The 13271-nt window shown below is 40.5% G+C and overlaps 1 protein-coding gene across 18 annotated transcripts in view; it reads right to left on the bottom strand.

Annotated features, from left to right (window-relative positions):
- SULF2 (sulfatase 2) overlaps positions 1-13271 on the bottom strand; it is a 165214-nt gene that overhangs the window by 62233 nt on the left and 89710 nt on the right. For 17 of the 18 annotated variants that reach the window (XM_038166038.2, XM_027473333.3, XM_027473337.3 and 14 more), the window contains 2 exons: positions 4231-4420; positions 2293-2540 (listed from right to left, as the gene is read on the bottom strand). In XM_038166038.2, the coding sequence (XP_038021966.1) occupies positions 2293-2467 (175 nt within the window). In that variant the 5' untranslated portion in view covers positions 2468-2540; positions 4231-4420. Of the gene's footprint in view, positions 1-2292; positions 2541-4230; positions 4421-8502; positions 8731-13271 lie in introns of those variants that run through there. The other variant, XM_027473336.3, reaches the window with a different exon arrangement.

Here is a 13271-nt window from a genome sequence, read left to right as displayed (position 1 = left end):
TAATGAACTAAGCTGATTTCTTAAAGCACAGCAATGCAGTAGGCACACCTAAGGAGCTGAAGATGCTGAGGCCATCACACAGCAGACATCAGCATTAGACTAACATGGAATTACATGGCTCTAATGGGGGAAAAAGTCTTTGGTTCCAATTAATTCTTTCTCCTCATCAGTGTATTCCTCTTATTTATATTCAGGTTGTCAGTACAACTCTTGATTAAAAAGACAGTCAACTGAGTGTGCATGTTTCAGTAGTTCTTGGTGTTCTCATTTGTCGTCTTCCATCTGTATCCATTACAATTTATGCCTGTTCTTCTTTGACCTGGAGATTCTGTATCCTTTTCATCAGTCCCCTACCAGTCTTTTCCTTTTATTCAATACAAAACTAGGGTTTGGTTTCCAAAGTAAAACTCGTGATTAGAAGCAGTGAAAATAAAAAATAGTAAAAGAAGTTGAACTCATTTGCTGAGAGAACATCTCCTTCTGGTAAACTCCACTTACTCCTGTTATATTGTTAAATCTATCTTACATTAAATGAAGAAAGGCTGTTGAGATTTAGTTGTCTTCCTTTTTGTCTCAAAAGTTGCCACAATGGAAAAACAAAAGTTCCAACACCCATCAGTTACAGAACATTCTTAGAAGCAGTTGCAATCTTTGTTATGCACAGCTTCCTTTGCTACACTTTCATTGCTTCCAAGTTTTCCTTAGCTTTTATTGGTGATTCACATCTTGTTTTCATCTTTCTTAAATGCATTAACCACAATCCCCACAAATGGCAATTTTGATTAACTTGGACAGCTCACCAGACAATACACAAGAATAAAAATTAATTCAAACAAATATTGGGTCTTGCCAAGCCATTAGTGGCAAATGACAAATATCAAATCTCAGCTTCATCAGATGGATTTTCCTTAGTTAGATCCTAATTTGTGTAGACACATGCCCATTATGCTTGAAATTGAAAAGCATCAGATTATCAGAGAAGAGAAACATACTGCCCAAAGAACTTAGACAATTGCATCAGAAACAAGCAGACTAGCATAAAATAGAAGATGATAAATTTTTTAGGACCACCTTCTGAGCATGCAAGATAATGTACTTAGGTTATTTTGGATATACATTATTAAAACTCCTTTATTTGTGATTAGAATAACCATTCTCCAAAAGAAAAAAAGAGGTGACAACCAAAAAGAAAAATCTTCTGATCCTACTCATTTCAATTAAATTTTTATTTGGTGAGTTTACTGCTATAGCAGGCTTCTCAGCCACCTTTGAGAAATATATGACATCTAGACTATCACAGACATGCAGAAATACTAATAAAAAGGAAGCATCTATAAGAATACCGCCACGTTGCTGTAATTAACTTCTCAGCTAGAGAAGTGTAGAGGTAATATAAGTCAATTAACTTTACTATTGTGTTTTATTTCTTCTTTCAGGTCTGTTTTCCAATTTTTCCCATCCATACTAGAAATTTGGCATAGTAGCTCGTCAAACAAACCTGCCAGACCATACATACAGCAGCTCTCATCTTTCAAATGATCCAGGCTTTATATTGACTTTAAAAGCACATTTTTAATGCAAAATTCCTAATATAAACTGGTTTGTGTTCATCAATTCTAACTACAGACAACATTTGTAAATATACATGTAAGCTTGTTCAGGAAATAGAACAAAACCCAATCTCTGTCAGTTAATTCATTATTCCAAATCATTAGGCAAAGTGTGTTTAATCTTCATCTCCATTCTTCAACAATTAACGTAGCATTGAATAGAACCATAGAACCTTTTCATACTAAGTGATTTTGGTCAGTAATTAACTACACATCTAAATGGACAATACTGAGAGTAGTATGAATATGTTAAGTAAGATTTAAGTAATTAAAATTAAAATTGTCTATGTAATGAATGTCTGCAATTACACAAGAAATTTGGGTAATTACATAGTACAATAATCAGTTATGAATTTAAACCTACCACTTAGGCATGTAGCTTCCCAGGTTATACTTGCAATTGCCAGAAGCACAGTTAAGACATACAGATGAAGATAGATAGGCAGGAATCTCATATTTCCACAGAAACAGGAAGTTTGACATTTTAAATGGAGACTACTTTTTGCTGTCTTTCAATTGCATGCAGCTGGAAACCTGCATATAGGTAGGTTCTTGCTACTTGTTCTATTCTATTTTTTGCAATGAAAAAAAAATAATCATTATTTTTAAAACAAGTATCTAGCTTCAAGGAAAAGAAGTGCCATACTCATTAACCAAAATTCTCTTTATGTTGGGCTCTTACCAAGTTCTACATCCTGATCATCAGTAAGAACGAGGATGATGTTTGGGCGGATGTTTCTACGGTCTCTTTGAAATCTTCCCTTCAGACGCTGATTTAACAGGAAAGCTGAACTTCCATCCAACAGTGACAAAACAGTCATCATGAATAATCCAAGGACAAGACTATGCTGTGCCATATTGTTCTGATTTAGTGTTCCCTCTGAACAAGGTAGGTTAATGTCTTCTTCTTCTTTTTTGTTTGCAGGTCTCCTGTAAGGGAGAGGGAAACATATTCACTTATACTTTTCCTTCCACATCCCCTCCCCAAAGGAACAGCAAGGTTCTCTCCAAAGAAGTAAAAGGTTATTTGCCTAAAATAATCCAACTCCTAAAATAAATAAATAAATAAATAAATAAATAAATAAATAAAACAAAGGAACTACATATTTTTCTAGTGCCAACCAGAAACAGAAACTTGAAAAATTCACAGTTGATAAGCTGTTACCTACATACACAAGGAAGTTTTCACTCTATACTCAAATTTGGCAGCAATTTAAGGATTTAGCAGGGCATCAACTCTTAACTCTTGCTTTGACACACAAAAAGCAATCTTCTTTAAGGTTCTGGGATGCTTTGCAATGACATTTTTGTTTACTGTATCAAAAATGCACCTGCTGAAGAGGTAAACACATTATCCACATTTTTAAACAGGACTGTGGTAAAATTTACTGAGTTAACAACGTATTTGCAAACTCACAAAGGATCCTCAGATATAAGACTTGTTATACACTGTTTCATCTTACAGATTTCATTAGCGTGCAGAACTTGAAACTATTGTGTGATGCTGATTGAAGTCTACTACAGCTTTGATGATAATATGATATCCTTTCAACATTTTTGTTGGTTCCCAAGATTCTTTTTTGAGGATTTTAAGTATTGAGTACATTTGAAGGTCTACTACCACAAGTGCTTGGGAACAGATGCACTGAAATGTTTTGCACTGCCTGACTTCCCTCCGTCATAAATACAATGCCCCAAAATTGACTTGTTTGCTGAACAGAGCATGAATAAAGGGTACTGCTCCTTTTGGTGAGTCTGAAACAAAGCAACTGCTAGCCATTCCTACAAGCAGATTCCTAAAAATGACTAAGTACGCTGAAGCATTTTTGAAATTATAATTCTGCTCAGTGGTCTGTCTTCTGGCATAAAGGGATTTTCTCTCACTTTCTGAAGTCAAAATACCAGTATGAGGCCGTACAGAAAATATCAAATACTAATTATTTCATCAGACCCAGTGATCAATGAGCCAGTTTTTGATGGATTCCCTACTTGCTGCTTGCCATTTCCTGGACTGATGCCAATGATCTCTTGTAATGTAGTGAAAAAAAAAATCAATTAAAAATGACACAAGGGAGACTATCTGCTCTTTGTAAAGACTAGAAATGCCTGAGTAGAAAGAATTTAGCAAAGCGTGCTTTACCCAAAGAAATACATTGGCTATTCTGTTCCTATAGCCACTTGGGAAAACAGTTTTTCCTCCAGCAGATTATTTCATAACCACATTATTACTTCATCTCTGTCAGTGTCTGTTCTTTGAGATAAACTTTGATTAAGAAAGTTCTCATGCAATAGCAAAACCACTGGTGTGAAAAATTATACTCAGCTTCTATGCTTATTTAAGAAATATGTATTTAATTTTCATATAAGTCAACAGATATCTAGCTATAGCATGATGCAATATGTACTAAGGCTGCTTTCCAGAAACGTACACTAATAGGTTTTTGAACAAAAAAGAAAAATCCTTCTTCCTTACTGGTCTCTCCCTTGAGTTTCATAGGCAGGTGAAATTAATTTTCTTCATAAAAACTAAAAACTGATTTTACATGTCCTATCACTTAATCCAGTGAGCAGGAAGAGAGAAAAGGCCAGCTTCCTAAATTTACAAATACAGTTTTAGTACCTTTGCTGCTGATCAGAGATTTGCCAGGCAATATCAGAAGGAACACCAACAAGTCCTATCAGTTTTCATTCTCCATACTCAGAATTCCATCTGCAGCAGTACAACCAGGAAGAATCATGTCAGATTCAATGTGTTGCTACTGTCTGGTGCAGTGGTGCAGTCAAAAGCAGTCTGAGAGGCAAACCTGGATCTGTTTCAAAAGGCAAGGAAAAAATAGTTAGTTTAGCAGGCATATATTCCTGGACACCAGCTTTTTGGGGGAAGGGGTAGAGAAATAGTTTCTGCTCTTCAGAAATGATTCCATATGTGCTTCTGTTCAAAAAAAAAAAAAAAAAAAAAAAAAAAAAAAAAGAACAGAAAATATAGACACTTTTATTACAAATATTTAAATATTTTTCTGAAGGTCTAAAGTTTAATTTTTTTTCTCCTGTTCTACACTAGCCAATTGCATCTCTGAATAATAGCATTCGCTGCCTTTTCTTGCAGCATTTAGAAGGCTGTCTATTTGTGCTATATCTGTTCTTAACTGCATTCATGAAGAGTGTTGTGCATGTAAGTCTTCCTCACATTCTTCTCACTCTTTTAAACAAATGCATGGCAGTAACCCTATGGTCTCTCTCCCCTCAGCCTGTCTTTTCCTCATAGTTTATTGACCCTCACTCACTCCATTGTATTTAAAAATAGAAATTGTCCCCAGCTCAGGGAGCTGCTTATCTATCTGGTAAATACTTAACACATTCGGAGATGTACATAAACTGCTATTCCACAGCTTTTATCCATACATGTACATTTATGGCTAAAGGAATCGGTTGTATCTGAGAGGATACTGTGAATGGAAGAGAGAATTAAGTACAGCAGGCATCTTCTCCCAAAGCTGTTTTCCCTCAGCCCCCACCTCAATGAAAAATTTTCAACGTTATGTTGAAAATGCTTTATGTCCCTATTATTATCAGGGTAACTACTGCCAGAAATCAACTCAAAGCATGTAATTATGTGCAAAACTCACACCAATAACTAGGTAAGAAAATTAAAGCAATTTTAGAAAATAACCTATTTCTCAAAATGTGTATTCATAAAAGACAGACATGCCACTATAACAGCATATTTGATGCAAAACCTAAAAGCCAGCTTTAGATAGTTCTCAGAATAGCAACAGAAGAGCCTCTCACGTGGACTGCCAGTGGTCAAATATAGATTGATGGGTTTTAACCCCTTGTCTTTGGTGAACTTCAGGGAAGGAAATATGACGTAAAGCCCATTAACAACTCTTTCCCCGTTTCTGTCAACAAGCTAAACTGTGACTCAACGGTAGCTAGAAGAGTTCGGCAGCAATGGCCCAATCTGCCTTCGCTTTTAATATAGCACCCTCGCCAGTGATGCATTTTGTTCTGAGTGGCACAGATGGCCCGCTGCTTTATGTGCCTCTGCAGGCCATCCTCCAATATTAAGGACGCTTAATCTGTAGTGGTTCTCGTGAGAATTAGGTATGCCTCTTGTTTTCTCCCAGATTACACATATGAACTTGACAAGTCTGGCCACTCCTGTTTTATATTTAAGCAAGTGCTATCAGATATTCATGAAACATTCTTCAGCTGGGGCACCTAGCTCAACTTTGTTAAGCCTATTAAACCTCCTAGCAGGTTGCTGTATAGAAAGGCTGGTCCTCTTATTTTCTGTACTTTACGGTTGAGTTTAACAAGTCCCTGCCTCCCTTCGTAGCCTGATTTAGATACAGCTACCTCTTTTTGCTCTTAACTCCTGCCAGTATGGGGAATACAAAGAGAGCCACGCTCAGTCCTCCTGCATGGTGACATGTAACAATGCACTAAGTCACATTATAAATGTTGAAGAGAGAAAGCCAGATCTTAGTGCACTTATTCTATTTATAAAAGTATGGAGACTCGTTCTGTTCCCAAGCAGCATTTCCACCAAGGAAAGATAACTTCTTTTTAACGCTGCCCCCACTAATTATCATCAGGTCCACTGCAGCACAGGCAGGAAGCACAGGGATGACTCGTGTCACTTCGACCCCCAGATGGTCTTTTTTAATCATGCTATTGATTAGTATTGTTTGGCCCAGATGTAACAGGCACTGTGTCAAACTCGTAACTGACTGTAGTCTGAATACACTGGTGCTCCAAACCTTGCTAATGCTGGTCACCAGCACAAATGTCGCCTGCCTAAAGCTAGCATAACTTCATTGAAGTCAAATAATTAAGTTATGCCAATACACTAAAGAGTAGCACCCGACTCTTGCTGTGACAGAAGTCCAAACATACCAAATTAATTCTTGTATCAAACACACAAATTAATCCTGCTGTGAGACTATTTCTAGAAAGTTGTTTTTAGCTATGATTACATGAACTGATTTTTTTTTTTTTAATAAACATATTGCAAAGCACTAAATACAAAATTGGTATGGCAAATCCAACTTGTCCAGCAGCCACAACAGAATAGGGTAACAGCATGCAAGCCACGAAGTGGAACTGCACAGTAAGGGTAAACAGGTTAGCAAAAAGCAACGCACACCTGCTCTAAATACAGCTGGAGCCAATACCAGGTGTATTATTGAAGCAGACTTAGGTGTGCCATTTGTCCAGTGTTTAAAGCCATTGAAATACATGGTGGTGGATCCATTCCCTAGCAACCAACCCAATTAAAACCACTTTGCCAGTTAAATGGATTCAGCCCTGCTGCTGTTCTCTTAACTCTTGAGTCACTCCCATACATCCTGGGTTCAGTTGTAGCATTCCTTTTTCACTGAAGCTGCCAGCCACCATTTGAACCTGTTAAATTTTGTTTGTAAGAGAATAAAATTATTTTATACATGGATTAAGAGAATTCCTGTTGGCAATCAAACAAAGCTCTCAGGGGAAGGCTGGAATCATCATTTACGCTGTAATCTAACAACATGTTGTGTTTCCTTGTAGTTTTATACTTCCCCATTTTTTTTCCCCAGAAAGTCAAAAGTTTAAGAGAAAATACATAATCAAACCCCCAGCGCTAAATTTGACTCTTGAAGCTTATGGTTGTGCTGGTTTACCTGCACAAGCTAGGGCTAAAGTATTTTTATTTGCAGGTAACCAACTTTTCTGCTCCCAGACTTCTTAGTGCACTGAATTACCATTCAGATGGGTTCTCCCCTGTTGCTTTCCTTACACTGGTGAACTCTGTGCCAAAACTAAATATTTATCAAGGGGAAGCTTATTTTCATAGGGGAATCTTTTCCCTATTATATAACTTCCTTTTAAGTAAAACTGAATTATAATTCAGTTATAATTTTTCCTAGGAGGGAACTTTATTAAAAAAAAAAAAAAGTGTTCCAAATAGCACGATATGCTCTCCAGACATCCATACTATTTTTTCTATTCACTACTTGGCTGTTTCTACTGAAGGCTCCCAGTAACAGGCACAGCATCAGTGACTCTTCAGGTAGATTACATTGTTACTGGGATCCCCCACACCCACATAACAAAGATCCTCTTGTGCACTGTGAGCACTGTTAACCCAGTAACAACTTTTAGGAGATTACGCATTACTTCCCTATCGTACTTATTATCTTTGGGTATTTATAAACTATAAAGCCACGATGACTTCAAAGATAATTAAGCCATCTTGTACTAAGTACGGTAACAATCACAGATTGACTTCTGACAACACCAGCAGGGAACAAACACACGTGCTTTAAAATAGAAAACGCAGGCAAGCGCAGTTACCGTTACACGAACACGCTCTACCAAGCGAACAGATTTTTTTGTGGCTTCACACAGCCCAAACCTGTCCGGACCTCCGTGACCAGACGCCCAGCCACACGCTCAACCCGGCTGCGCAGCCCCCCGACGGAGCGGCGGAGCACTGGAGCATCCGTGGGTTCGGGACCGCTGCTCCTCGCCCCTTGGGGACCGGGGGACACGGGCAGCGACAGCGCGGCGCCCACCGGGGCCGGGCACCCGGGACAGCACCCGGGAAGCCGAGGCAGGAGCCGGGAAATCGGGGCAGGAGCCGGGCAGCCGTGCTCGGCAGCCCCGGCAGGCACCGAGGCGCAGCGGGCGGGCTGCCCCGGGCCAGCGGGGCTGAGCTCTCTCTCAGCCGGCGCTGCCGCCTCGCACCGCCCCGAGCCCCCCCCATCCCCGGCCGCCACCCTCTCAGCCCCCTCCGGCTCCCGGCCGCCTGCCTCAGTCTCGGGGAGCCCCAGCAGCGGGATGCCCCCGGCCCAGCCGCTGCCCTGCCCTGCCCGGCGGGAGGCCTCCGGCCGCTCGTTCCCTCACTCACCCGCGGGCCCGGCCGCGCATCCCCCTCCCGCGGCCGACGGCTGGCTCCGAGGAAGAGGAGCTGGGGCGGGTGCTGCGCCTTTCCCCGCCGCCGCCCCGCGTCCTCCCCTCCTCTCCCTTCAAAAGTTCCTGCACCTCACGGAGCCGCCTCCCCGCACTGACGCAAGGCCCCGGCGGCGCGCGGAGGGCAGGCGGGCGGCCAGCCCCCCGGGACGGCTCTGCCCCCGGGAGCACGAAGCCCTCAGAGCGGAAAGAAGGGGCCGGGGTTGCGAGTGTGCGAGGTTGAGTGACTGACTGTGTATGAGTGCGTGTGAGGGTTAATTAATGGCCCCTCGCCCCCCCCCCCGGGGCTCGAGGAGGGCGCGCAGGGGGTGGGCCACCTGAGGAGAGCCCCAGCCCTGGCGGGCGCTGAGGCACCGTCCCCGTGGGGGGCTGTAGTGAGGAACACCACCGTCGCTGCTAATTAAGACATGCTTAATCAAGCTCTTCCAGGTCTCTTCTGCAGGTACCACATACACTACTTGGAACATAATGCATTCTGTCCCCTAAACGTACATAAGGGTACAGATAGTATCTTTAAGAACCACTGAATCGTCATCTTTCAAAGATACTGATATATTAAGATGTTAAAAAGCATATTTTCTTCAAGCATTCCCTCCATGACAGTCACACACAGTACAGTTTCCTCTGACTGTACTGACACTTAGCACTACATCTAGTACTGAGTTGCACAGAAGTCATCCCACATCCCAAACCCCACTGTAGCTGCAGGTTCCTTGATTTTGGATTTGTATCTTTAAAAATATCCATTAGAAGATATACATGTAAAAATAAAAGAAGATCTTATAGCACTTTTTTTTTTTTTTATATCATAAGCCATTTTCACTGCAATGTCAGTTTATGTGATTCAAAACGGACAGTATACATGTTTTCTGTGCAGGAACAATAACCAGGAGAAGAAGAGTAGCTGATTAGAAAAAGATTCTACCATTTCCCTACTGAAGGCAAAACCAGTAAGAAAATAAGACAGTTCCTGAAAACTCTTAAGGAAAAGGACTAGATGTAGTTTTAAAGAAAAAAAGCCAGTGCAGAAGAGACTTGCATAAAGAACTATAATCATGCTAGAAGTAAATATTTTGAAAAGCAATGGAAAGAGAAAAAAAAAAAAATCTATGATTTATTTGGCTTTTGCTTTAAAACAAACATTACTCCTAATGACCTAATTCAGACTTTGCTAGAGAAGGCTGATCATCCTGAATCTTTTTCATTGTTGGCTACATTCTTGACTACACGTAGATTTGATCCTAAATCAGCAAAACCCAAACAGCACAATTCCCCCAATGCAGTTATATCACTACTAAGGTACCCATGTACTCAGGAATACACAATCCAAGTGAAGCACTGCATGTCAGTACAACTGCGTCCACACTAGGGGCTGCAACAGTATAACTGTACAAGTAACCACTCTGTAACAGTGAGTTACACAAATACAAAAGCTTTATGCAGAACAGGATCTATGTGTTGCTGAGATTTTGATAAAATTGTTACATTGCTTTCTAAGATAACATTTGACCTTTTGGTAGTGACTTTGATCTCATGATAAAACAATTTACAGACAATTAAGTTTTACAACACACCTGTGAGCTATGATTTTTCTGTTTCCACATATTTTAGACACGAATTAGTGTCAGATAAGGCAGATGAGTCACCCAGAGCTGAAAAGACTATCAGCAACATGGCCAGGAACAGAAACCAGGAAACTCAGCATTTCTCAGTCCCCACCACAGGCCAACGGTTTGCCATCTGCAGTACACACACCCTACAAACCATCTCTGAAAGGGCTGCAGAAAGTAACTACCGACCCAAAAGGAAATACTAATTTTGCTGCACAATAGTCCACATATTACATCGGAGAAGAAAATGGACAAGCTCCCTTTTTAATGCATTTTTTTCTAGAGCACCATAAATGGGGTTTTCCATTATAAGAAGCCCATGACCTAATAAAGTTACTTTTCATCCACAAGCTGTAATCAAAGATACTAAAACTAGTATTAGTGACAGTAGCGTAGCAATCTAAAGGTGATTTATTATTGCTGGAAAGTCTGTCGCAATAGATCGTTCCTTTCAACAAAAGGGTACATTCCCCCTCACAGCCAGTGCATGTAGTTTCCATTAATGTTAATGGCAGTTATGCAAGTGCATTAGGAGGATAATATGCCCCCTGGTTTGTGACAACCCTGTAAAGTAAAAGGGGCTTCCTCTCGAAGAGAATGGGGTCTCCAGCTCATGCATTTCAAAATAACTTGTTCTGGCACTGTCCCAAAACAGGAGGGATAACAATTTTGTATACTTGGAGAACAGTTTTCAAAGTAAAAGCAGTTCTGTGATTTTAGCTTGATTTTGTAATGCCAAAAATTCAAAGGGTATAGATGCATTTAAAGTGCTGTGGTTTATTTGTAGCCTAGGGCAACAAAATCATCTGAAATTACTGCTAATTAAAATTAGAAAGGCCAAAGCTCATTTGAGCTCAATCTGGCTACTGCCGATAAAGACTACAAAAAATCTTTTTACAAATACATCAACGCAAAACGGAGGTGACCTGGTAGCAGGTCACCAACCAGTTCTTCGTGGATGGTGAGGGCCACATCCTGCTCCCCATCCCCTTCCACCAGCTCAGGGTACTGGGTATCCAGAGAACAACCGGTATTGCCGCTAAAGACTGAGGCAAAGAAGGCATTAAGCATCTCCGCCTTTTCCTCATCTCTTGTAACTGAGTTTCCCCCCACATCCAGTAAAGGATGGAGATTCTCCTTAGTCCTCCTTTTTGTGTTGATGTATTTATAAAAACGTTTTTTGTTATCTTTAACGGCAGTAGCCAGATTGAGCTCCAGATGAGCTTTGGCCTTCCTAATTTTGTCCCTGCACAGCCTCGCAACATCCTTATAGTCCTCCCTAGTGGCCTGCCCGCTTTTCCAAAGATTATAAACCCTCTTTTTTCTCCTAAGCTCAAGCCACAGTTCTCTGTTGAGCCAGGCTGGTCTTCTTCCCCGCTGGCTCGTCTTTGGGCACGTGGGGACAGACCGCTCCTGCGCCATTAAGATTTCCCTCATGAAGAGCGCCCAGCCTTCCTGGACCCCTCTGCCCTTCAGAACTGCCTCCCAAGCATGTAATTTCACAGCTCTGAATTATTTTACTGTACATCCAAGTAACTAATAATGCTGATTAGCTAAAAAATTAGTCTGAAAAATCCCCACAGAAATTAGAAGAGATATGCCAGCATTTCTTTAAACACCATCGCACATCTGTCTGCATTGTTAGGCACTAATTGAAAAAAGTGTCTCTGCACACTTGGCTTTGAAGGAGCGTGGCACAGAATAGATTGAACAAAGCAGGTTGGAATGCTTACTGAGCTAGGGATTTGGGCATAAAGGGGAACCACTTGGATCCAGGTGGCAGAGTGGGGATCCCCACCACTCTCCTTCCATCACTTCAGAGGCACCAGCTGAAGCTCATGGGTGGAGCATGCACTCACCAGGAACAGTCACCCCCCTAGCAGAGCACAGCAGGAAGAGCAGCATGTCTGTGGTACAGAGAAGCAACTTCATGGAAATAGCAGGACAGTCAGAGTCCAAAGTCATTAAAAAAAAAAAAAAAAAGAACTTGCTGTGTGAGACGTGTTCTTCCCCTCTTGCCAAATACATTGTGTTTCAGAGCTCAAATACCGTTTTCTTCACACATAGGTAAGACAGGCTGGCTTTCACACTTAAATACTTCAGTCAAAGCCTTCCAACTCTTCTTCAGACTTCCTAGCCTCTATCTTTGTAGTTACTTATCATATGTAAACCTCTTAAATCAGTAGTCATTTTGATCTCTCCTTTGCTTTCGTATTTTGAAATGTAAACGCACATGCTTTGAGCCCTCTTTAAAGACCTCGAAAAAAAAAGCCAGCAACAGAACACGAGTTGATCTCGCTTGCATTTTCTCAGAGTAACTTACTTGACCATAATCACTTGAGTTGTACCAACTAATCTGTTCAGACCTCTTCCAAATACAGGTATGTTGTTGTTGTTGTTTAAGAAACTGTAAACAACTGCATTTCAGTTGCATAAAATGTGCAAACATTGCTTCAACAACAATTGGGAGTCCTATTAAGGAGGCATAAGCAGCACAATGTGAGATCCAATGCTCAGTGCCTTGATCCCACACAATGTAATGTGTTTTTTACTGCAGATCCAGCTCAAAATAACTTTGTGGGCAATTGCTGCACATTATCTTTTAAAGTCAAGTTACACTTTCTATAAATATGCATGCACATTAGGGAGGAAAATGGTTTATACGTTTTGAGGTACTATGGAAATGGAAAGAAGGAACACAGCCAACAAAAGTAAAGGAGGAGGAAAAAAATCACCTTGCTAAGCAATGGATCTGCTCTCCTGTTTACTCTTCAGCATAAAAATAAAGATTTAGTACACTGTATGAATTTAGTTACAACGCATCAAGACAATTTCTAGTCTAATGATTAAAATTTATGTGATTAATCTAATTCACAAGAGTGCATTAAGTAATTCAGCAAAATACTGAAGCAACTAAGATGACTTGGAAGTTGTAAGAATAACAAAATTAACACACCAGTGCACTGATAAAAAGTGATAGGTTATCTAGATGGATAATACACTCAAAACAAATCTTTCCTGGAAAGTCAAACAGAAACTCATAGCAAACACTATTTATCAGAATGACTCTGAAGTGCACACACAAAATTAATATGGT

The sequence above is a fragment of the Anas platyrhynchos genome, chromosome 21 (assembly GCF_047663525.1).
Source record: "Anas platyrhynchos isolate ZD024472 breed Pekin duck chromosome 21, IASCAAS_PekinDuck_T2T, whole genome shotgun sequence".
Classification (NCBI taxonomy): domain Eukaryota; kingdom Metazoa; phylum Chordata; class Aves; order Anseriformes; family Anatidae; genus Anas; species Anas platyrhynchos.
This window is presented reverse-complemented; position numbering and strand designations above follow the sequence as displayed.